Source organism: Phyllobates terribilis, unplaced genomic scaffold (assembly GCF_046119375.1).
Source record: "Phyllobates terribilis strain yellow unplaced genomic scaffold, ASM4611937v1 Scaffold_12__6_contigs__length_324123572, whole genome shotgun sequence".
NCBI lineage: Eukaryota > Metazoa > Chordata > Amphibia > Anura > Dendrobatidae > Phyllobates > Phyllobates terribilis.
In genome coordinates, this window is record NW_027362772.1 from 9,327,424 (window position 1) to 9,352,228 (window position 24,805).

At 45.3% G+C, this 24,805-nt stretch overlaps 1 protein-coding gene and 1 pseudogene across 1 annotated transcript; both read right to left on the minus strand.

Moving 5' to 3' along the window:
• LOC141171890 (uncharacterized) overlaps window positions 1–24,805 on the minus strand; it is an 853,981-nt pseudogene that overhangs the window by 76,886 nt on the left and 752,290 nt on the right.
• LOC141172880 (uncharacterized) lies at window positions 11,933–16,694 on the minus strand. Its single transcript, XM_073657503.1, has 2 exons — window positions 16,634–16,694; window positions 11,933–15,282 (listed from the first exon to the last, which is right to left on the minus strand). The coding sequence occupies exons 1-2, from the start codon at window positions 16,692–16,694 to the stop codon at window positions 14,360–14,362; spliced, it is 984 nt and encodes a 327-aa protein (XP_073513604.1). The 3' UTR covers window positions 11,933–14,359.

A 24,805-nucleotide genomic window follows, 5' to 3' on the forward strand; every position in this document is an offset into this window, starting at 1 on the left:
TTAGAATACGTTATAACAGCTTGAAAAATGATTTTAAAATCTGAAATGTCTGTTCAGTAAATGCCTCAATACTTGGTCGGGCTCCTTTTGCATCAATTACTGCATCAATGTGGCGTGGCATGGAGGCGATCAGCCTGTGGCACTGCTGAGGGGTTATGGAAGCCCAGGTGGCTTTGATAGCAGCCTTCAGCTCGTCTGCATTGTTGGGTCTGGGGTCTCTCATCTTCCTCTTGACAATACCCCATAGATTCTCTATAATAGATTCTCTATGGGGTTAAGGTCAGGCGAGTTTGCTGCCAATCAAGCACAGTGATACTGTTGTGTGTAAACCAGGTATTGGTACTTTAGGCAGTGTGGACAGGGGCCAAGTCCTGCTGGAGAATGACATTTCCATTTCCAAAAAGCTTGTCGGCAGAGGGAAGCATGAAGTGCTGTAAAATGTCCTGGTAGACGGCTGCGCTGACTTTAGTCTTGATAAAACACAGTGGACCTACACCAGAAGATGACGTGGCTCCCCAAACCATCACTGATTGTGGAAACTTCACACTAGACCTCCAGCAGCTTGGATTGTGGCCTCTCCACTCTTCCTCCAGACTCTGGGACCTTGATTTCCAAATGAAATGCAAAATTTACTTTCATCTGAAAACAACATCTTGGACCACTGAGCAACAGTCCAGGTCTTTTTCTCCTTGGCCCAGGTAAGACGCTTCTGGCGTTGTCTATCGGTTATGAGTGGCTTAACACAAGGAATGTGACACTTGTAGCCCATGTCCTGGATACATCTGTGTATGGTGGCTCTTGAAGCAATGACTCCAGCAGCCGTCCACTCCTTGTGAATCTCCCCCAAATTTTTGAATGGTCTTAATTTAACAACACTTAACAATCCTTTCAAGGCTGTGGTTATCCCGGTTGCTTGTGCACCTTTTTCTACCACACTTTTTCCTTCCACTCAACTTTCCATTAATATGCTTGGATACAGCACTCTGTGAACAGCCAGTGTCTCACCCTGGCCTGGATGCCACAAATATATTAAAGCTGTGTCTGAGAGCAAGGGGGAGGTACTCTGGTCAGGGGAACATTAGCATGCAATGCCTCCTGTCTCTGGCCAGTAGGGGGAGCTGGCTGCCCCTATAAAAGGACCTCCTGATAGGACAGTCTAAGTCCAGAAATCAAAAGCCACCCTTCAAGTGGGATCAACCGGAAGAGGAGTCCTTCCGCCAGTTGAAGATGGCCCTCACGAGGGATGAGATCCTGGCCTACCCTGATTATGGCCAGCCTTTTATCCTTCACACAGATGCCAGTAATGTGGGACTGGGAGCCGTTCTGTCCCAAAACCAACAGGGCAGAGAAAGGGTGATCGCATACGCCAGCCGGAAGCTGAGGCCCACCGAGAGGAACCCGGAGAATTACAGCTCCTTCAAGCTAGAATTCTTGGCAGTGGTGTGGGCCGTAACGGAACGCTTCAAGCATTACCTGGCCTCCGCAAAGTTCACCGTGTACACGGACAACAACCCGTTGACACACCTGGACAATGCAAGACTAGGTGCCCTAGAACAGCTGTGGATGGCCCGTCTCTCCAACTATGACTTCGTGATCAAATACTGGGCAGGCAAAACCAATGCCAACGCTGACGCCCTATCGAGGATGCCTCACTTACCTGAAGGTGACGAAGACCCAGAAGAGCTGGAGGAGGTAGAACTCCCCGCGTTTCACCAGTATGGAGCCGCTCAATACTCCCACCGCGTGAAGGAGGAGGATCTAACAACCGTGATGATCAATCCCCTACCTCACCACAGCTGGGCCGAGACCCAAGATAGTGACCCTGCCATCCGCCTGGTGAAAGATCTGCGGACCCAGGAAGACGCCCGCATGGATCCGGATGCCCCAGAGGAAGCCAAGAAGCTATGGAAAGAGAAGAGCAAGTTGTTCCTCTACGAAGGCAAGCTGTGTAGAAGGATTGTCAACCACCGGACTCATGAGCTGACCTGGCAAGTCGTGGTCCCAAGGCGGGATGCAGCTATGGTGCTGGGGGCTTACCATGACAGAGCGGGGCACTTCGGTTGGAAGAAACTGGAGTTCCTGCTGAGAGGACGGTTCTTTTGGGTCGGCATGAGAGGGGCTGTAGAAAAGTGGTGCAGAGACTGTGGCCCTTGTCACCTAAGGAGGAAGGACCGCACCAGCCTGAAGACACCCTTGAGGCCCATCGTCACCACGCAGCCTCTTGAGCTGGTAGCTCTGGACCACGTCAAGTTGGCTCCAAGCCGGTCAGGGTACATCTACGCCCTGACAATCGTGGACCACTATTCCCGTTTTCTCGTGGTGGTCCCGGTAAAAGACTTGACAGCCCAAACAGCGGCCAGAGCCTTCCAGCAATACTTCTGTCGTCCACACAGGTATCCGGAACAGGTCCTGACAGACCAGGGTCCAGCGTTCTAAGCTGAATTCTTCCAGGAGTTCTGCAACCTCTATGGCTGTAAGAAGATCCATACAACGCCTTACCACCCACAAACCAACGGGATGTGTGAGAAAATGAACAATATAGTCATTGATCTCCTGAAGACGTTGCCCCTGGAGGAACGCAGCCTATGGCCAGAAAAACTGCCGGACCTGATAGACCTATACAACCATATCCCGGTGAATGCTACAAACTGCACCCCGGCTTACCTGATGCGAGCCAGACCAGGTAAGCTGCCCGTAGACCTGGAGATGGGAGTCCTAACGCCTGAGGACACCTCCCCGGATGCGGACTGGGATACGGAAAGGCAACTGCAGTACAAGAAGGTACAGGAGAGTGTGGAGAAGAGCCTGGCCCAGGTGAGAGAGAAGCAAGAAAGACTCTTCAACCAACACGCCCCTGCTGGTCCCCTAGAACCTGGTGAGCAGGTCCTCAAGCGAAAGAGAAGGCTACATAAGTTGGACGACCAGTGGGAAAGGGAACCCTACACTGTACTGCAGTCTGACCATGACAACCTGAAGGTGTGCATGATCACCAAGGACGGAGGAGAAACCACTAGTACCGTCTCCAGGGACCACCTCAAAAGATGCCCCGAGCAACTCCGTAGTGCAGAAGAGGATCAAAGTGACCTTGAACCCGCAGAGGACAAGGAAGAAATGATCAGCACCGTTCTCAGAGAGTTCCCTCAGTCCTGGACTCGGATAAACGATGCCATAGTGGTACCCGTCCTGCATTTCCTGCAACCGGCACAGCAACAACCAACACCAGAGCCGGAAGGTGAAGAGGAGCAAGCAGTTCCAGAGGCAGCCTGTACCAGCAGCCCAGGAAAGTCAACCCTCTGCTGACAGTGAGCCTGCCATGCCTGCGGTAAGCCAAAGGACCCGCAGACAGCTGCCTGCCCTACCTGTACACCCAGCTGGTAGCTGTACCCCTAATGCTAATGGGGAAAGCCAGGTTGGTCCACCACCAGACAGTGGGCTACGTAGATCAACCAGGAGCACAAAGGGGCAGACACCCGCTCGCTGGAGAATATAGGGTGCACTAAAATTGTAATAACCTTGTTGTCAAATGTTGAAATGTTTGCCAAGTTACCTGAGTGATTAGTAATTGTGTGTTTCAGTTCCTTACAGTTACCGTACGGACTCAAAGGTTATGGACTATTTATAACCGGGACCTTGTATGGACTGCGTTCGGAGCCTAACCAAGGAATGAACTAAGACTGTAAAGGACTTGGGGTAAGACAGACCCCCACCTGGTTAAGGCTCCCCGTTGTGCTGGTGATATGGACACCCGGTCACAGGCCACACTGTAACCTTAAGAACTCAATCTGTGCATCGTTTGTCTATTGATGTTTCATAGTCATGTATATTATCTTTGTTTCTTGTTTAGTCCCGGAGCACTAAATTTCACTAGGGGGGAATGTGTCACCCTGGCCTGGATGCCACAAATATATTTAAGCTGTGTCTGAGAGCAAGGGGGAGGTTCTCTGGTCAGGGGAACATTAGCATGCAATGCCTCCTGTCTCAGGCCAGTAGGGGGAGCTGGCTGCCCCTATAAAAGCTGGTACTGGGGGCAGGGTTAGGGAGAACTGGATGACCTGTCTCAGCAGTGAGACGTGTCCCAGAGCAGAGCAGGGACAGAAAGTTGTATTGCACCTAAGAGGAAGTGTGGCAGGAGGAGAGCCACAAGCCAGAGACAAGAGGCGAAGTGAGCCTGTCTTGGCAGATAGAGGACTTAATTTACCAGACTTTGGTGTCTGAGGCTGGGAGGATTCCATATCCCACAGCAGATAACCAGTCCGCAGGGGACTGTATATTCCTTGGCCTAAGAAGCCTGGAGGTCCTGCCACAACAGAAGGGACCAGTAAAGCCTTATCAGGCCGGGAGCAGAAAGGAACCCACGTCGCAGGCCATACAGGCGAGAATACACGGAGAGCTCGGAAACGTGGGCTTTTACCCTATAAGGAGGAGATAGCCAGAAGGAGCGCAGAAAGCACGGTAAGCCTACACCCTCACCCTGACCAGGGCCAATTTCCCCATTGCTCTCAGACATCCAGGTCCCCTCCTAGCCGGGACTGTTTGTGGGTCAGTTTACCTGTTCTAGTAAAGACCCTGGACTGCAACCTGTTGTCTGTGTGCTCCTTGCTCCTCCAGCACTATCAGCACTGGGACTCTCACTACCATCACTCCCACCATCCACTACACTGCCCTGGGGCCGCACTCTTCCCGTGGGGAGTCACACCATCCCAGCTGCATACATCATCAGCCCCAGCAGTCTGCCTTGCAGCGGCGGTTCCTAATGACCGCAAATCCACGGGTGGCGTAGTCGGACATTGTTAACAGCACGTAGCAGACTACCTCTGGGCTGACCACCCTGAGCCACGGAACCGGGTAGCTACTACTACCCCCATAGTTCCCCTATTGCCCGAATCCCAGTGCCCCACGGCCCAGGGGGCGAGTCACCAGCTTCTTTAGCAATGACCTTTTGTGGCTTACCCTCCTTGTGGAGTGTGTCAGTGACTGCCTTCTGGACATCTGTCAAGTCAGCAGTATTCCCCATGATTGTGGAGCCTACTGAAACAGACTAAGGGACCTTTTTAAACGCTTAGGAAGCCTTTGCAGATGTTTTTGTTAATTATTCTAATTTACTGAGATAATGACTTTTGTGTTTTCATTGGCTGTAAGCCATTATCATCAACATTAACAGAAATAAACATGTGAAATAGATCACTCTGTGTGTAATGACTCTATATAATATAGGAGTTTCACTTTTTGTATTGAAGAACTGAAATAAATTTACTTTTTGATGATATTCTAATTTAGTGAGAAGCACATGTATATGGTGGCGGCTCTGCAGGTGGAGGTATGTGGAGATCCCCCATTACTGGCTCATTAATACTAGATATATTTTGCACAGGGGATATCTCAGCCAATTCCCACAAGAATAATCCTGGAAACACAGAATTTGAGATGATTATTTCTCGGCAGTTTCTATAGTACTTAATACATTCCAGATTCCGGAGGATTGACAGAAGGGCTATTTGAGGAGACCCCAATACTCTGTTTCCTGTGATACGTTGGTAATTGTCAAATACCTTCTCCCAAAATGGTTTAATTTTAGAACACTCCCATCATATATGAATCATAGAACCCACTTCACTTTCACATCTCCAACATGTTTCCGAAACTGTAAGGAACATTGCATGTAGTTTATATGGGTAGTGATACCATCGTGTGAGTGTTTTATAGTTCTTTTCTTGTGCAGTCCCTGCATTAGAAAGCTTATGTGTGAAGAGGAACCCTTTTGCCCACTCACGAGGGGATAAACGAACCCCCAAATCCCTCTCCTATGCTCACTGAAATGCCAGTTTCTCCTTTCCCTCCTCTCTGCCCAATCCCTCATATAGCAGAGATAGCATGAGTCGGACCACTTTCCTGAAGGGACATACCCATTGTTCAGAGTCCAAACCAAGATATCTTCAGTTTGCCATATTTCAATAGGTCTCCATATGTTCTGTGTAATAAAGCTTGATGATTGAGCTCAAATAATTTATTAGGGGCCGAAGGAATATGAACCTCTAAATATTTCAATGATTTTTTCTGCCATTTAAATGGAAATTTAGTCATAACTTGTGAGATTTCAGTTTGTGGAAGAGATATATTCAAGGCCTCGGTTTTAGAGTAATTGACTTTAAAATTACTAACTTCTCCAAACCTATCAAATTCTTTTAGGAAATGATATTTGAGGTTGGGATATGTAAAGAAGCAAATCGTCTGCATACAGGGCTGCTTTATAAGATGTAGCTCCCACTTTGTATCCATGAATATTACTATTGCTTCTGAGGGCATTGGCCAGATGCTCCATTACCACCACATATAGCAATGGAGACAGGGGGCACCCTTGTCTGGTTCCATTGTTAATTGCAAATGGGGCAGAAAGAGAATTGTTTACTCTACCCGTGCCGATGGATTTTTATGCAAGGCCATTATTTTCTGTAGGTAACAAGAGCCAAAGCCTATCTATTTCAAGGCTTCCTCTATAAATCTGGACTCTAACAAAAGCTTTCTCTGCATCTATAGATCGAAGACCTAATGGAGTGGAGCCACTTCTTGCTTTGGAGATAATGAGTAGCGTCTTAAAGGTATTGTCTCTAGCCTCTCGTCCTTTGATGAAGCCTACCTGATCATTGTTGACTTTAGAGGGGAGTGAAGGGGCTAACCTGTCAGCAGTATTTTTGAAAATAGTTTAATATCTATATTTAATAAAGAGATTGGTCTAAAATTAGCAATTATTGAAGGGTCTTTTCCTGGTTTTGGAAGTACACTGATGTGTGCCTCTAGAGATTGGGGGACAAATCCAGTGTTTCCATCAATTGTATTAAATGTTTTAGCCATTATTGGAGAGAGTTGTCTCTAAACTGTTTGTAAAATGCCGACGTAAAGCCATCTGCTCCCGGATATTTACCTGATGGGGAGGCCTATATCGCAGAGTCAATTTCATCTATGGATATCACCTCTTCCAAAGCTTCCACCATTGAATTGCTCAACTTGGGTAGAGGTGTTTCCTGGACATATTCTGCAATCTTATTGGATCGGTCTAAGAGGGACATGTCTGCAAATTGATTCTTAATATTATAGAAGTTATCATAGTAAGACCGAAAAAGATCTACAATTTTTGGGGGATTATGTTCATCCCTGCTCTCTTTCCCCTTAACATTTGGGATAAATGTAAGGTGGAGCATTCTGGCCAATGGTCTCCCGCATTTATCTGAAAAATCGTAGAAGAAACGTTTTGATTTTTCCCTGGATTGCAAATATTTTTTATCTAGAATTTTTTTTCATTCGTCTCTTTTCTTTGTCAAATCAACAAGAGTGGAGACAGAGAGGTGATTGCAGTCTCAGAGTTACATATAGAATCATTCATTCCTTAAAGGCCACTTAAAGAATTCCAGGGACAGATGGTGATAATAATCCCTGACATTCTAGATTCTGACAGCTGTAATTTTTCCATATTTCGGCAGACAGTCAAGTAAGGCCTGGTTTTTTTTGCGGGACGAGTTGACGTTTTTATTGGTACCATTTCTGGGCGCACTACATTTTTTCATTGCTTTCTATTCCGATTTTTGGGAGGCAGAATGAACAAAACCCAATTCAGGAATTGTTTTTTCTTTTATGTCGTTCCACGTGTGGTAAAATTGATAAGGCGACTTTATTCTTCGGGTTAGTACGATTACAGCGGTTTTTATGTTTTGCTGCTTTTGCACAATAAAAACTAATTTTATAGAAAAAATAATTATTTTTGCATCGCTGTATTCTGAGAGCTGTAACTTTTTCATTTTTCAGCTGACGGAGCTGTATGACGGCTTTTTTTTTGCTGGACAAGAAGTTTTCAGCGATGCTATTTTTATTTACATTATCATTTTGATCACGTTTTATTCCACTTTATGTTTGGCGGTATGATGAAAAAGCATAGTTTTTAGCCCTGTTTTTTTTTTGCAGTGTTCACTGACGGGGTTAACGAGTGTGACAGTTTTGTGGGGCAAGACGTTTCGGATGCAGCGATACCAAATGTGTATTTTTTATTTATTTATTTTTTTACATAAAAGGACAATACATATATTTTATTATTTTTAAAATTATTTTTTCAATTTTTTTTTTTTTATACTTTTTCACTTTTAGCAGTCTGATCCCAATTATAAAGCATAGCAATGCAGGAGCACTGCTATACCTTATAACTGTCAGTTCTGCACTGACCCAAGTTAGATCATGCACTGCGCATGATCTACCTAACTTGCTAGCGCCTGCTGACCCGGATATCGTCATGACGACATCGGGTCACCATGGCAACAAGCAGGCTCCTGCGATTTCATGTGGGGGCACCGATCCAAGAGCAGGCGGGGCTCCCTCCCTCTGCCTCCCAGAGTCTACGGAGTACGTCTAAGGTCGGTAAGGAGTTAAAATGCATGAAGACCTTTTGATGCCCAGATGACTGAAAGAAGATGCCTTTTGTGAGAAAGAAAATAGATTTAGGCGATGTGCCCATGATGCAGAAATGCTCCAGATTTTTCCTGAGCGTTTCTGCATCTCCCTGGCAGAAAAAACGCATGCGGATTGTACATGCGGATTGTACGTTCGGATTGTGCATGCGGATTGTACATGCGGATTGTACATGCGTTTTCCTGCCAGGGACATGTGTATGTGAAGCGTTCTTCACTTGCATTTCCACATGCGGGTTGACTAGCGCTTTCCAAGCGATTTTAGCATCACTTGGAAAGTGCTTGACAACTTGGTCACACTATATAAATCCATGTGACGCGCCCCCTGGGCCGTGGGGTACTCGGTGCCGGGCCGGTCGTTGCATGATCATTTCATACATGATAATGCCCCGTCTCATGCTGCACATAACACATCTGCATCTCTTGCTGCTATGGGCATAAAAGGGGACAAACTTATGGTGTGCCCCCATGCTCCCCTGACCTCAACCCCATTGAGAACCTCTGGAGCATCATCAAAAGGAGTGTCTATGATGGCGGGAGGCAGTTCACATCTAAGCAACAGCTCTGGGAGGGTATTCTGTCATCATGCAAAACAATTAAAGCAGAAACCATCCAAAACCTGACAAATTCAATGGACGAGAGAGTTCAGAAGCTCCTTTCGAACAAGGGGTCCTATGTGCAAATGTAACATCACCTAGAATAAAGTTTTGAGTTGAAAACTGTTTGATTTCAGTGTGTAATAACCTGCTAATGCTTATAATTGCAAAAATGACCATTTTTTTGTTCTTTATTAAAATGAAAAGGTTGAAAACTCTGCTGTGCATAATAATTTGGAACATGCATTTTGAGTGCAGTTTGAGTTTTTATTTTTTTTTAAATATCCTGTTATCATAGGCAGTTTGTACAAAAACCTTTCAATTGTACTCTAATAGTTATTTGACTGGAAAATTACAATGACTGCAATTCATATAGGTAATTTGGGAAAATCTGAGAAAATATTATTTGCATAATAATTTGGAACACAGTGTAGTGCAGGGGTGATGGCGCAGATAATAATCACAGAGACAGTGGGGTGCAGTTTTTACTCACAGTTCTTAAGTTCCTCAGGTTACAGGTTCTGGACTACAACCTCCCACGTCGTGCTGCGTTCACCAGGCAGGGGTTCAGCAATCCCTCAGGTAATTCAAGAGTGCCTGACAGGTCCCCTTTCTATGTGCCTTCCTCAGTCGTCTTCCTGCGCTGGCTCTCGCCCTCCTTTCCTTGCAATCAGTGTCCCAATCCGGTAGCCTCGGATCTTGTCGGGCGACCTGCAGTCCCCTGGACCCTCTGTGGCCACCTTCTCAGCGATATAATTGCAGATGTGGCCGCTGCAACTTACAAGCACAGCAGCCTCCAGTTCCTAGCTGAGCCTTGTAGTTCTCCACTAGTTTAGGGGCCTGTCCCCTCTGCGGCTCGATCCCTCCACCGCCTGGCAGATTCGGGCGTACGGGTGGCCTCCAGCACTTCCCGTACCCCTGGGATCCCTTCTGTTCCTGGAGCCTTTCTCCTGCCCCCTCTCCTCTCTCTCAGTCCTGGGCCTCTCGGACTAGGCCCGCCTGCCGAGCAGAGCTCCTGAAGAGCCCCTGCTCCTTTCACTTCTCCTTCTCTGACTGGCTTGTCTTTCTAAGATGGTTCCCCCTTTTATATCACTCCCTCACAAGTGCTCCCCTGAACTACGTCCTCCACCCACACCCACTACATGGTTCCCCCTCACTAGGTTCCCCTCCACTCCAGCCAGGGACCAGGTACTGTGCTCTCCCGTAGGAGCAATCTCGCCCTGCCCTACTGAAGTGGACGTGTTGGGTGCAGGTGTTAGGGTCCCGGGCAGCACTCTAACCTTTCCTGAGAGTGAGATACCACACCTCTGGGTGAGATGCAGTACCTCTGTGGCGACTGAACCCGCAGGGGCGCCACACATGCAACCGGCATGGCTTTATATAGTGTGACCGTAAAAGAATGGTAAAAAATAAATATTATACTTACCTTCTGATGGCCCCCGGTGTCCTTAGCGATGCGTCCTGGCTTGCCGGCAGCTTGTGATGGTCTAAAAGGACCTGCCATGACATCATTTAGTCATGTGACAGGTCACGCTACCGCTGCCGTCTGTGGTCACGTGACCCGTCACATGACTAAATGACGTAATGGCAGGTCCTTTTACCATTGCGAGCTGCCGGCAAGCCAGGACGCATCACTATGGAGACCGGGGGCCATCAGAAGGTAAGTATAATATTTATGTTTTATTTTATTTTATTTTTTTTTAACAGGTACTATGGTACCCAGGTATGGAGGAGTCTCCTCTTCTCCAAACCCGAGTACCATCCGCACATTGAATCGCATGAAAATCCGCATGTGCTTATCTAGTGATGCGGATGTCATGCGACCCAATGCAAGTGAATGGCGGCGAAAACGCCGCGACTCCGCAAAATAATTGGTAGTGCTGCATATTTTTCCGCAATGATAATCCACAACGGAAATTTCCGCAGCATGTGCACAGCACATGCGGATTATCATTGAGGAGCATTGCAGACCTTCTACCAAGTATTTTTTATGCGTTTCCACAGCGGAATTGCCACAGCGGAAACGCTTAAAAAAAGCATCGTGGGCACACAGCCATAAAGTAGAAAGGAGAACTGTTTTCAAAGAGTTGGACAACAAAAAAGGTACATGTGTTGATACATAAACAGGGCAGGGCCGTTTGTCCACAGAAAAAAGGCTTTTTAAGTTTCGGAGAGGGATACCTCACACTCTTTACAAATGGCTATTGTCACCCTGCATACACATTCCTTTCAACAGAACAGCTTCAGTAACAGACAGTATGCCTCTGAAATAAGATATAGAATACTAGAATTTGTACAAATCTGATATTAATGAGACATACATTTTCAGCACTATGGCTAACAGGGATAGAGAAAACATAATTTTTCATAACTGAAACCCCTACCAACGAGCCACAAATCCACAGTAAACAGATAACTGACAACAGCTATGCCAAGTTTACTATCCAAGTAAAGATAAAATCCCGATGGAAAATATGGCGTCAATCTCGAACTTTTGCGATCATCTGGAGAGGAGTTATGAAATAAGTTGGGGATTTCATAAAATCATGAATGGCTGAGACCAGCCCACAACCTGACCCATGTGAGGTCATCATGGGGGAGTGTGTGGATGGGACTCAGGAGTTGATAAAAGATCAAGACGAATTATGATCTATGTTCGTGCAGAGAGATACATTTCAGTGTCTGAATGATTCCCATCCACTGGACTTTCTTCAAACTAAGCACTTTCTTTTCCTAAGGCTGAATCATTCCTGTGATCAGGGTGGTAAGTTTCTTTTGTTTTATTACTTTATTTTATATAACTGTATGCAGTATTGTTTTGTCCCCTTTGTAAAATCTTTGGTTTATTTTTCATAAGCACTGTCTCCCTTTGAATTAAATATAACATTTAATAGTTCTGTTCCTTTTATTATTATTATTATTATTATTTATATAACGTCATTGATTCCATGATGCTGTAAATAAGAAGGGGTTACATACAAAATACAGATATCACTTACAGTAAATAAACTAAGAATGATTGGTACAGGGGGAAGAGGACCCTGCCCTTGCGGGCTTACATGCTATAGGATGGGGAAGGAGACGTTAGGTGGGGAGTTGCAGCAGCTCTCGTGGTGGTGATGTGGCAGCGTGGGCATTGCAGGTTGTAAGCTTTCTTGAAGAGATGGGTTTTCAGGTTCAGTCTGAAGTATCCGAATGTGACAGATAGTCGGACGTGTTGAGGCACAGAATTCCAGAGGATGGGGGATATTCGGGAGAAGTCTTGGAGGCGATTGGGTGAGGAACAAATGAATAAGTGTGGAGGAGAGAAGGAGGTCTTGAGAGGACCGGAGATTACGTGAGGGAATATATCAGGAGATTTGTTCAGAGCTGTAAGGAGGAAAAAGGTTATGGATGACTTTGTACGTCAGGGTTAGTAGTTTGAACTGGATACGCTGGGCAATTGGGAGCCAGTGAAGAGATTTGCAGAGAGGGGTAGCAGAGAAGTAGCGAGGAGAGAGATAAACTAGTCGGGCAGCAGAGTTAAGGACAGACTGGAGAACTGCGAGAGTGTTAGCAGGTAGGCCACAGAGGTGGATGTTGCAGTAGTCGAGGTGGGAGATGATGAGGGCATGCACAAGCAGTTTAGTTTGGATTGAGGGTTGAGGAAAGGACGGATTCTGGAAATATTTTTGAGCTGGAGGCGAGAGGAGGTGGCGAGAGCTTGGATGTGTGGTTTGAAGGACAGCAGAGTCGAGAGTTACAAGGAGGCAGCGGATTTCTGGTACAGGGGAAAGAAAGATGTTATTTATTGTGATAGATAGATTAGATGGGAAAGATATGTGAGATGGAGGAAAGATGATGAGTTCAGTTTTGTTCACATTGAATTTGAGGAAGCGAGAGGAGAAGAAGGAGGATATGGCTGCTAGACATGCTGGGATTCTGGACAGCAGAAAGGTGACATCTGGGCCAGAGAGGTAGATCTGGGTGTCATCAGCATACAGGTGGTACTAGAAACCATAGGACTTTATGAGCTCTCCCAGGTCAAGGGTATAGATGGAGAAGAGTAGGGGTCCTAGGACAGAGCCTTGAGGGGCTCCAACAGAGAGGGGGCGAGGTGAGGAGGTAGTGTGGGAGTGGGAGACACTAAAAGTGCAGTTGGAAAGGTATGAGGTGATCCAGGATAGGGCAAGATCTTTGACACCAAAGGAAGAGAGAATCTGTAGTAGGAGGCAGTGATCAACTGTGTCGAAGGCAGAGGACAGGTCTAGAAGGAGGAGAATGTAGAATTATCTGTTAGCTTTGGCTGTAAGTAAATCATTAATAATTTTGGTAAGTGCAGTTTCGGTGGAATGGTAGAGACGGAAGCCAGATTGTTGTTTTGTTCTGTAACCGCGCCTCAAAGCCATATGCTATCCAATCGGCCTTATAAACGATTGGTGGTGGCAGCGAGTAGTGTGGGGTTATCGTGGAGCTAGTGGTGATCGTTCGGGGTTACATACACATATTCCATGTTTTGGAATCCAGATGTGTATCTACCATCCGCTCACTGTTAGTTTTCTGATAACCGGCCTGTTAGTGCAAACAGCCTGTGGCCTCCGCCGTTAATCGTCGGCCAATCGTGTAATTGTCCGGATGATAGGGGGCAGTAGAAAGTTGTTCGCTCAAGAGATCACAGTGGGTGGTTTTGAATGACCTTCCCAGGCTGTAATGTGTAATAAAAAACTAATAGGGTATAAAATAAAATTTGGGGGCGAAAAAAGTTAAATGTGAACTTTTTCCTTCTACATTCCATTAATTCCTGTGAAGAACCTGAAGGGCTAATAAAAATCTTGAATGTGGTTTTGAGCATCTTGTGGATGGCAATTTTTAGAGTGGTGTCACTTTTGGGGTATTTTCTGTAATACAGACCCCTCAAAGTCACTTCAAATGAGAAATCGCTGGTCAACTTTTAATTCTTATAACTTCCTAAGAAAAAATATTTTGTTTCAAAAATTGTGCTGATGTAAAGTAGACATGCGGGAAATGTTATTTATTAACTAGTTTGTGTGACATAATAGCTCTCTGCTTTAAGGGAATAAAAATTTAAAGTTTGAAAATTGATACATTTTCTACATTTTTGCCAAATTTCCATTTTTTTTTCACAAATAAAAGCAAGTCATATCAATCAAATTTTACCACCGTCATGAAGTACAATATGTCACGAACAAACATTCCCAGAATCAGTGAGATCTGTTGAAGTGTTCCAGAGTAAAATTTGGCCTGGTCATGAAGGTGAAAACAGGCTCGGGGGGTAAAGGGGTTAAAAAGATACAATTTTCGATACAAACATTTCTAACATTCTGAACATGAAAAGGGTTTCTTCCCTGTGTGAGTTCTCTGGTGGTTAACTAAATTTGATTTCTGTGTAAAATATTTCCCACATTCTGAACAGAAAAAAGGCTTCTCCCCTGTGTGAGTTCTTTTGTGTATAGCAAGGACCCATTTATGGTTAAAATTTTTCCCACACTCTGAGCAGGAAAAAGGCTTCTCCCCTGTGTGGGTTCTCTGGTGCTTAACCAAATTTGATTTCTCTGTAAAACATTTCCCACATTCTGAACATGAAAAAGGCTTCTCCCCTGTGTGAATTCTTTTGTGTATAGCAAGAAACGATTTCTGGCTAAAATGTTTCCCACATTCTGAGCAGGAAAAAGGCTTCTCCCCTGTGTGAATTCTCTGGTGCGTAACCAAATTTGATTTCTGGTTAAAACATTTCCCACATTCTGAACATGAAAAAGGCTTCTCCCCTGTGTGAATTCTCTGGTGCGTAACCAAATCAGATTTCTGGTTAAAACATTTCCCACATTCTGAACAGGAATAAGGGTTCACTCCTGTGTGAATTCTCTGGTGCCTAACAAGAGCTAATTTCTGGTTAAAACATTTCTCACACTTCGAACAAGAAAATGTATTTTCCACTTTATGATTTTTTGGATGTTTAAAACTATTTCCATATTCTGGACATGAAAATGGCTTGTTTGATTTAGGAGCAGTTTGTTTTTTAATGCTTATTTTGTGACTTTGATTTTTCTTAGTAGTCGGTAATGAATCAGAAGACAGGACCTGTTTCACAGGATCAGATGATTGATCTTTGCTGGGAAGGGATGATGGTATATCTGGAGAAATGGCATTCACTTCAATTGTATCCTGTGGGTTCTCAAGATCATCTGATTTAGAAATTGAAGATGTCAGCTGTCCCTCTGATCTCCTGGTACAGTCATCTGCCAAGAATAAAACCAATTATTATTTTTGAATAATTACACACACCGACACAGACTGGGTAGCATCCAGGTCACTGGTTCAGTCGGGAGACCACAACACACAGGAGGCCTTCTCCCTGCAAACACACAGAACATGTGCCAAACAACGGCCTCCATTTTATATCTTAACCACACCCAGAGGTGAAGTATGTGGGTAGCTAGACCTGCCCATCTCTCCAACTACCCGTAACCCGGTCCCATGTGCACCAAACAGTCCTCTTAGTGCTTACGTGCACTAGAGGAGCATTCCAGGTTCCATCACAGAGGACAGCCATCTCTGTGATACATACCTCCCGTCAACTATGTGTCCGTTAGCCAGCTTAAGCATATTGCCGGAAGCTGCCAGATCCAGCCTTGTTCTCCTCTGGTTCAGTCCTCTGTGATCAGCTCCCGGCTTGTGTATTTGGTTCCTGTTGTGACCTCGGCCCGTTTACTGACTACTCTTGTGTCTTCTGATTTTGTACTTTCTCTGCCCTCCTGGTTCTGATCCGGCTACCTGACTATTCTTCTTCCCATCTCACTCCACAGAACAGCAGGTAACACAGTGGCCCAAGCCTAGGTGCCTCTGTGTAAGTCCAGATCCATGTAGAAGGATTAAAGGGTGATTAGCAAGACAATCCCTGGGATGTGGAAAATGGAGTAGATAGCACCAAGCCTGTTTGTGGTGGCCATCTTTTGAGCTGCCAGGTGACCACGAACATTGCCCCCAATACATTGTGTCTGCAAACTATCCCAGCAAGATCTGCATTGGAATAGCTAAATGGCGCTCCTTCCCTTCTTAACCTGCCATGTGCCCAGATAGTAGTGTACAATCGTATATAGGGGATTGTCACATTCAAGAAAAAGTTGGAAAATAATTTGTAAGGTCCATTTGTTTCCTATTATCCTTTGTGAAAAATTCCAAAATTATCACCACATAAAGTGACACACGTCAGTTTTGAAAAATGGGGCCGATTAGGAACAAAAAACTGTCTGCGGGAAGGGGTTAAATCTGAGTATAGACAAGAAATAATCAAACTGAACAGTCTTTGCCAGTATAAAATGAGTAACTAGTGGAGAAACCTCTCTGGGGTAATTAGAGTCTGGGGCTCGGTGGTTCTTGGCAATCTAAACTATCGCAAGGGACAATATTTTCTATCAGATGAGTTTCAAGAAGAAATATTAGACATTGAAAGAGAACTTTTCATAAGTGCAGAGCTGAGGTGTCTTAAATTTAGCTTACAGATATATCATGGCACAGGTGTAATGTTTATGTAGTTTATCGTTAGCCAAACCAGTGTGGACGTCCTGCCGAGATGTTCCCCTGACTCACACTTCACAATCAGGATCTCCTGAGAGTGAAGCTGATCGCGAAACGCGAGTCGGGGGAACATCTCGGCAGGACGTCCACACTGGTTTGCTTTATATACTGTACTTATATTTCTTACATGACACTGCCATCTATGCACCAGCACTTTGACTAGTGTTGCTGTGTCCTGTGGTCTCCTATGTGCCTCGTATAGCTTTTGTATGAATTCTAGGTATTTGGGCGAAACTGGGTGTACTCTTGTATTTTGCGAATGGTATAAATTGTCATCTAATCTCAATACTTATCTGTGATAAGCTATAGTGTACTCTAAAGTTGTTTCTTTATTCTTTCAATAGGTGTTCACCTCTGTTTTAACATCTCCTTTAATACTTTTAAATATACTTGTGTGTTTTATTTGATGTGTAAACTAATACAATTACTATTTTATTTATTTTGTCTCTTATACTCCTTGTCTAGTATAGGAGTTATATCTTGTTAGGAGCGCCGTTCCCTACATAGTTTGTCTATAGGCTTCTACCTTCTAAGTACGTTGTCATTTGGCTTTGTAGTTTACAGATCTGGGCAGGTAAGAGTCAGCGTCTTCTAATTTACGTACGTGGATCTTCCTGGTTGTAAGTTCTATAGAAAAGGGCTTTCAATACCAAAAGTCATTTGAACAGTTTTGGGTGGAGGATAACGTTGTGGTCTAGAGGCAAAATGGTGATCACATGATTGTGACACCGCCAGTCTACACCACTGAAAAAGCAGCCACAGCTGGAGACTGAGAAAAATCTGATGTTGGGAATGACAATAGGAAAGGAGGGTGAGGATGCAGTGTCTCAAGCACGTGATCCCTTAGCCCATTCTCCCTGTCTTCTGGTCTTAGGGGATCACGTGCCTGAGACACTGCATCCTCACCCTCCTTTCCTATTGTCATTCCCAACAAGTGGTACACTGATGAAGGTCGTATAGACCAAAACGTGGTTTTGTTTTTTTTCTGATGTGGACTGCAATTAAAATTATTTTTGGTAAAATTCATTACCTGAGTGCCGAGGTTTCTCTTATATTACACTGTGTTCCAAATTATTATGCAAATAATATTTTCTCAGATTTTCCCAAATTACCTATATGAATTGCAGTCATTGTAATTTTCCAGTCAAATAACTATTAGAGTACAATTGAAAGGTTTTTGTACAAACTGCCTATGATAACAGGATATTTTAAAAAAAATAAAACACTCAAACTGCATTCAAAATGCATGTTCCAAATTATTATGTACAGCAGTTTTCAACCTTTTCATTTTAATAAAGAACAAAAAATGGTCATTTTTGAAATTATAAGCATTAGCAGGTTATTATAAACTGAAATCAAACAGTTTTCAACTCAAAACTTTATTCTAGGTGATGTTACATTTGCACATAGGACCCCTTGTTCGAAAGGAGCTTCTGAACTCTCTCGTCCATTGAATTTGTCAGGTTTTGGATGGTTTCTGCTTTAATTGTTTTGCATGAGGACAGAATACCCTCCCAGAGCTGTTGCTTAGATGTGAACTGCCTCCCGCCATCATAGACACTCCTTTTGATGATGCTCCAGAAGTTCTCAATGGGGTTGAGGTCAGGGGAGCATGGGGGCACACCATAAGTTTGTCCCCTTTTATGCCCATAGCAGCCAGAGATGCAGATGTGTTATGTGGGAAGCAGTGACTATTCCGTCAAAGGATCTTACAGTGTGAGGGCGCATGGCAGTTACGCCATGCGCGGCTCACATAGTGAGATCCCTGTAGGCAGCAGAGTGGGAGGCAGCGCTGGAGGAGAGAGGAGGTGAGTATAATTGTTTTTTTTTGTGTGTGTGTGCAGAGTGACAGGGATCAGGGGGTGCCAAGCATACTAGGATGAGGGGTGCCAAGCATATCAGGAAGAGGGATGAAGGGTGCCATACATACAGGGATGAAGGGTGCCATACATACTAGGAGCTGCGCTGCAGGCACAGTGTGCGCGCTACGAAGGAAAGTGAATATTCACTGCTCCCCATACCCATGGGCGTGGGGAGCAGTGAATATTCATTTTGTTTAGTAGCGGGCACATTGTAGGCTGCAGAAGGCGGCTGCTGCCTCCTGTGCCCTGCTACTTCGCCGCTGCCGCTCCCCCCACATCCCTCCACCACCCACAGCCACAATATTTATATATATTGGACTATAAGACGCACCCCCCCCCCACTTTCCTCCAAAATTTTGGAGGAAAAAAGTGCGTTTTATAGTCCGAAAAATACGGTTTTACTAGTGGATAAAACAAGACTGAACACAAGATTGTCACAACCGTCTACACATCATAGGGGAGATCACCTTCTATCCATCTACCTGATGATCCTGAGGAACATTGGGATCTTCTTCATCTTCTTCACAGTCCTGTGGAAGAAGAGGATGGAGACATCTCTCTGGTGTTGTCCTCTTACTGGATTGATCTGTAGGAAACACATACAGGGACTGAATTCATTCTTTACATACAGATAATTATAGGCCGTGTGTATTTAGTCCTGTCTATTACCTGGTGATGTGAGGGGCTGGGGAACCTCCATCATGACGTCCTTGTACAGATCTTTGTGTCCTTCTAAATACTTCCACTCCTCCAAGGAGAAATAGACAGCGACATCCTGACACCTTATAGGAACCTGACACATACAATGATACCGTCATCCCCTCGATCCCTTCATAGCGTTACTGTATAATGTCCCAGCATTCCCAGCAGTGTCACCTCTCCAGTCATCAGCTCAATCATCTTGTAGGTGAGTTCTAGGATCTTCTGGTCATTGATGTCCTCATGTATGAAGGGGTAAGACGGAGGCCCTGTGATTGGGCTCAGGGGTCTTCCCCATCCCTCAGACACAGGGTCCTGACAGCGTTCACTAGAGGTCTTCTTCACTACTGTGTAATCCTGGTTATGGAGAGACACATTAATAAATCTCACTACAGACATTTCCAGAGTCCTCACCTCTCCAGTTCTGTCCATCTGTTATTCCCATAGATAAGAATGATGTAATGTGAAGTCATCAGAATCTCTCACCTCTCCAGTAAGCCGGAAGAGGATCTCTAGGGTGAGGTGTAATATCTTCTCCACCATCTTGTCTCTGTCCATATCCATCTTTGATGGGTAAATCAGGAAAATTATCTTATATAGACGATCTTCACTGAGAGGATCTGATATTGTAGAGACCTGAATGAGAAGATGAGCCGATGTAACATCATAAAAATCTTGTGCAATAATACAATTAATGGAGACAATAAGGGGAAACATGAGGAGATTTTTGATTTTACAGTATTTAGTTGTCTTCTTTACACCTACCAATAAACCTATATATTTTAGGCCACAGACAACAAGCAGTTTCTTCCTCGGAGTCTGCAGCTGAATACGTTTCTCATAGACTCATCGTCCATAACGCTAATTCTCATCTCATTTACCGACACTGGAATCGGCATTAGCAATACTGCAGGAGATATTCATTACACGTGACATGAGAAATAACTACTTCATGATGAAGACTAAACATATTTGGCCAGAGTCCGTCACTGACTAGATCACCACTGGCCGTCTATATGAATGTTTCCCGTCTTCCCCGGACTGTAATCTCCTATCACGTTAGATCTCATGCCTGATTTAGACACAGAAGTTTGAGGCTTTTATAAAAGCTTTTTTGTTTCCACAAACTCTGTGGACATAAATTATTTGATACCAAACTCTCCATGTACAGTGTTTTATGTGGTTTATTTCTGGCCTTCTATATTACAAGAAAAACACCGGAAAAAAGCAAATATTAAATTGTTTCAAAAGAAAATTGGCACCAACAATTCTTGCAAAAAAAAAAAAACATGCAAAAAAGCATAAAACACATTTTGCCATTTTTCAACACTGTAACATTTAAAAAAAAAAAAAAAAAAAAAAGTTCTTTTGGGCACCAGAACATAGATGTACACCACAGAGATGGCACAGGGGCGTCTGCAACAAAACCCTGGCAGTTGAACCACTTGCTGTTGTCATGAGCAAACATGGAATCTAAGACGGTTTAACAGAGTTCGACTGAATGCCCCTCCTCCCCCAAGTACTCAATAGTATGGGGCTGTCTAGTTACTACGATACTGTAATGCCTAATAATGGTGTCAGGGCCTGCAATGTACGAAAGTCTATTAGGCTGGGCCATAGGCAGCATCAAATAAGTTACATTTTAACATCCTCCAAATACAATAGACTAAAGTTGTATGAAAGCATTGATTTTGGGGGGTTTGGTCGACTATATAATGTATTTGGGGGCCTCCCGACCGATGACGTCAGGGCACAGAAAGATCTGGCATCCTGAATTTCAGACGTTAATCCGCTTGTTCTTCCTGTAGATAATCCTCCGCTAGAGGAGTCTGGAGGCGACTATCTCATACTGACCACAGAAAAGCTTGAATATTTGTGTGTGTGGGGGCGTCGGGAGAGATAGAGGTCTGCCAAATGACTGTTCAGCCAACACTTATCTCATGTGTATGGGGCCGTGAGTATTACACTGACATGCAGTGATAATACACCGCACTACAGTAGTACAGTGCATCATCTGAGCAATCAGAGGTTGAATATATTCTCTTTCTTTCTTCCCCTGAAGCCCCCTCACCCCCTCCCTTATCCACCTTTTGTCCCAAGACAAGAACTAGCAATCGATAACTGTTACGTGTAACTGTTGAAGCTTGCTTCCCGAGATTCAAAAGGAAATCTATCGTCAAGCTGGCACCGATACAGAATACTGACTATTGTAAGTTCCATAATTCGAATGATGATGGGACCTATATTTTCAGTGGCAGGGTTAGCCAAGGAACATATACATATTTTCTCATTACTGAAAACCCCTCCGTGGAGCTGTAACGCAAAAGCACCAGAATAACGGGTCGCAATTAAGCCATGTCTGGTCCCTAAAAAAAGGTAAAATCATAACGGAAAATATGGCATTGCTTGCAAGCTTCTGTGATCAATGAGCGATAAGTTATCGTAGAAGTTAGCGTTTTTAATAAAAACATGAAGGGTAGAGCCCAGCCCCTGTGATGTCAGCACATGAGGGGTGTGGGCAGGTCTCTCCCTTCAGCATAAGATAGTCTGCTGAGGATAGAAGAGGACTCATTGCCGGGGGGGGGTATAGATACTATAAGCAAAGGGTCATGTTCGATAACGTCCAAAGCAAAATCGGGGAGCCCCTCCTCCACCTATGCTGATTTGTCCCTGCGAAATGTATAGAGTAAGTTTCTTCTTTAATCCTTATTATTTTGTGTAACTGCGAAATGTATTGAATGTCTCTTTTGTAAAATCCTTGTATATATATTTTCTAAACACTGCCTCCCTTTTGGATTAAATATAACATTTAATAGTTCTGTTTCTTTTGTCCTGTAATCATTCCCTCCCCCGAAGCCATACGCTACCAGAATGCAGGCGTCCGTCCAGGCCTGTATTATATTTCAAATCTGGACGGTGGTGGCAGCAAATAATAATAATAATCGGGCTATCGTGAAGCTGACAGTGACCATACAGAGGGCGTAAACACCTATTCCATGTGTTGGAATCCAGAGGTGTGACGCCATACGCTCACTGGTAGCTTGCCGATACCCAAGTAGTGAGTAGTCTGGATGATGTGCTCGCGATTCCGGACGAAATCCGTGACACAGTGACGGCACGGTGAGATATTGTGTGGCCTCCCCGGTGTCGTCTCTGTGGAATACCTGACAAATTGGTGGCAAGCGGTGGGATATTACAGACCATCAGTGGCTGGATTGAGCAATCACTGCTGTCACTGAAAACTTGCACGGTTCTTGAAAGAATTCTGTGCAGAGTTTAAAGAAATCAGACTCAGTGTTTTAATATTTTTTATCTGGGACATAACGGTACGTATAGCAGTTGCATCCCCTTCCCTTCTCTTGTTTTTCTGTCCTATCTTTTATTTGGCAATAATGGCTACACGTGAAGAGCCCTGGTTATACCCAGCATTCAAAGGCCACACTCACTGCCCTCTGTGAGCGGAGACAGATTAACCCCACGGGCAAAAAGAGGGCCCAAATGATTGCTGAACTGTTGCAAGGTGCTGCAGAGCCTGTCCGAAAGCAGAGCCCTGATGATGTCGTGGCCAGCCAAGGCTCAGATGGCGCTGCTGCAGGGGTCCCACCTGTGATTGCCAGCCAGACTTGCAGCCAGGGTAGTGTGGACCCCCACCTGCACATGGCCTTGGAGCAGCTCGCTGCAGACGACCGTGATGGACGACTGCAGCTGATCCTGAAATTCCAGAAGCAAGAGGCTGAGAGAGCTGAGCGCCAGGCCCAAGCTGAGCGAGAGCAGTGAAAGTACCAGCTGGAGCTAGCCCGGCTGCAGAAGGAGCCACCCTCCACACAGACCAGCGAGTCCAACAGTGCCAGCCGTTTTAAACTCCGTCCTGAGCATTTCCCTGTTATGGAAAAGGATGGGGACTTGGCCATATTTCTACGAGGGTTTGAAAAATCCTGCAGACAGTATCAGCTGCCTGCCGACCAGTGGGCAAGGTACTTAACCACAGGGCTCAGAGGAAAAGCTCTGGAGGTGTTTGCTTCTTTCCCTCGAAAACAAGATGGAGCCTATGAGGCCATCAAGCAGGCCCTGATAAAAAAGTACCAGCTGACTCCGGAGGTTTACAGGAAAAAGTTCAGAGCCCTCCAATGTGGACCACATGATAGCTACAGTGATGTGGTGGATGGGCTCAGAACAAACGTTGAGCAGTGGGTCCAAGGACTGTCAGTCACCACCTTCTAGGACCTGAAGGATCTGATGGTGAAGGACCTGTTTCTTCATCTTTGCCCTGTGGAGGTGAGACAGTTTGTGCTGGACCGGGAGCCAAAGCAGCCCAAATTACGGATGGCTATGAGGCCAGCCGCACATCAGAGGTGCGGAAGTCAGCTGCCGCCATCTGGAAAGGGGGTAAGCCTATAACCACCCCCAGTGTTCCAGCCAGCCAGCCCTCAGCGGGTTCTGCCCCATCTTCCAGCACCTGGACTACATTTGACTCGCGTAAGTGCTATACTTGTGACCAAACGGGTCACATCTGCCTTGTCTGCCCAGAGAGGCAGAACAGGGACACCACATCTGAGGCCCCAGGGCCTACTGCAGCCATTCTTTTTGTGGGTGGGAAGGTTGGCCAGGCCCAGGAGAACTTACAACCTGTTACTGTGGGCAACACAGTTACTGTTAGCCTTAAGGACACTGGCGCAGAACGTACCCTCATCCGCCCTGAGTTCGTGTTACCAGAGGAACTCATTCCTGGGAAGACCCTGACTGTCACCGGGTTTGGGGGTGTTCGCCGTCCCATACCGATGGCCTGAGTTTTCCAGGACTGGGGTGCGGGAAGGGGGTTAAGGGAAGTGGGGGTGTCGGAGAATCTCCCCACTAATGTGCTATTGGGAATTGATCTGGAACGGGGTGATGCTGCTCAGGATCCCCTAAAACGAACCAGCATAAGTGCTAAGGGCAAGGGGAGAATGCACGGACACCAGGTCATCCCGTGCGGGTGACCAGTGTCAAGCCAGATAGTGACAGGGTCAATGGTAGCTGCCCCATGACTAGCATGGCTCCACACGTAATGGGAAGAGATGGGGAGAAACACGGGGTCATAGGTAAAGGGGTCCCATGTCGCCAACCAGTGTCGTGACGGGCTGTGACATGGCCGGTCGTAGCTTCCCCCTAGTGAGCAAGGCTCCCGAGGTAAAAATGATGGCAAAAAGGGTAGGTCCCATAAACGGGCAAGGTAAAAGAAAGGTGTGCCCCTCTGTCTGTCAGGAGTATGAGAGGGAGGTACCCATAGCCTTTCAGAGGTGTGGGGAAAAGGTATCCCAAACCGGTGAGGGTAATTGGAAAGCTAAATCCCCAGTCGGTCAGGGTGATGTGCAAGTTGGGTCCACGGCTTGTCGGATCAGCAGGATGTGTGGGCCAGCAGGTGGACTTAAAGGGGCAATCTGTAAATCAGCCCCCTAGGCCACCTCAAAGAGGGGGGATGTCAGGAAAATATTGATAAATACTGAATATATTCTTTCTTTCCCTGAAGCCCCCACGCTTATCCACCTTTTTAAAATTTTAAAAACATTTTTCAAGCTGTTGTTATAAAGTATTCTAATTTACTGAGATAATGACTGTTGTGTTTTCATTGGCTATAAGCCATAAT

Coding starts and splice junctions, on each gene's coding strand:
- LOC141172880 (XM_073657503.1), bottom strand. CDS start 16,694: ATGTTCCCCCGACTCGCGTTTCGCGATCAGCTTCACTCTCAGGAGATC. Junction 15,283..16,633: donor GGAGATCCTGATTGTGAAGT/GTGAGTCAGGGG, acceptor TATTCTTGGCAG/ATGACTGTACCAGGAGATCA.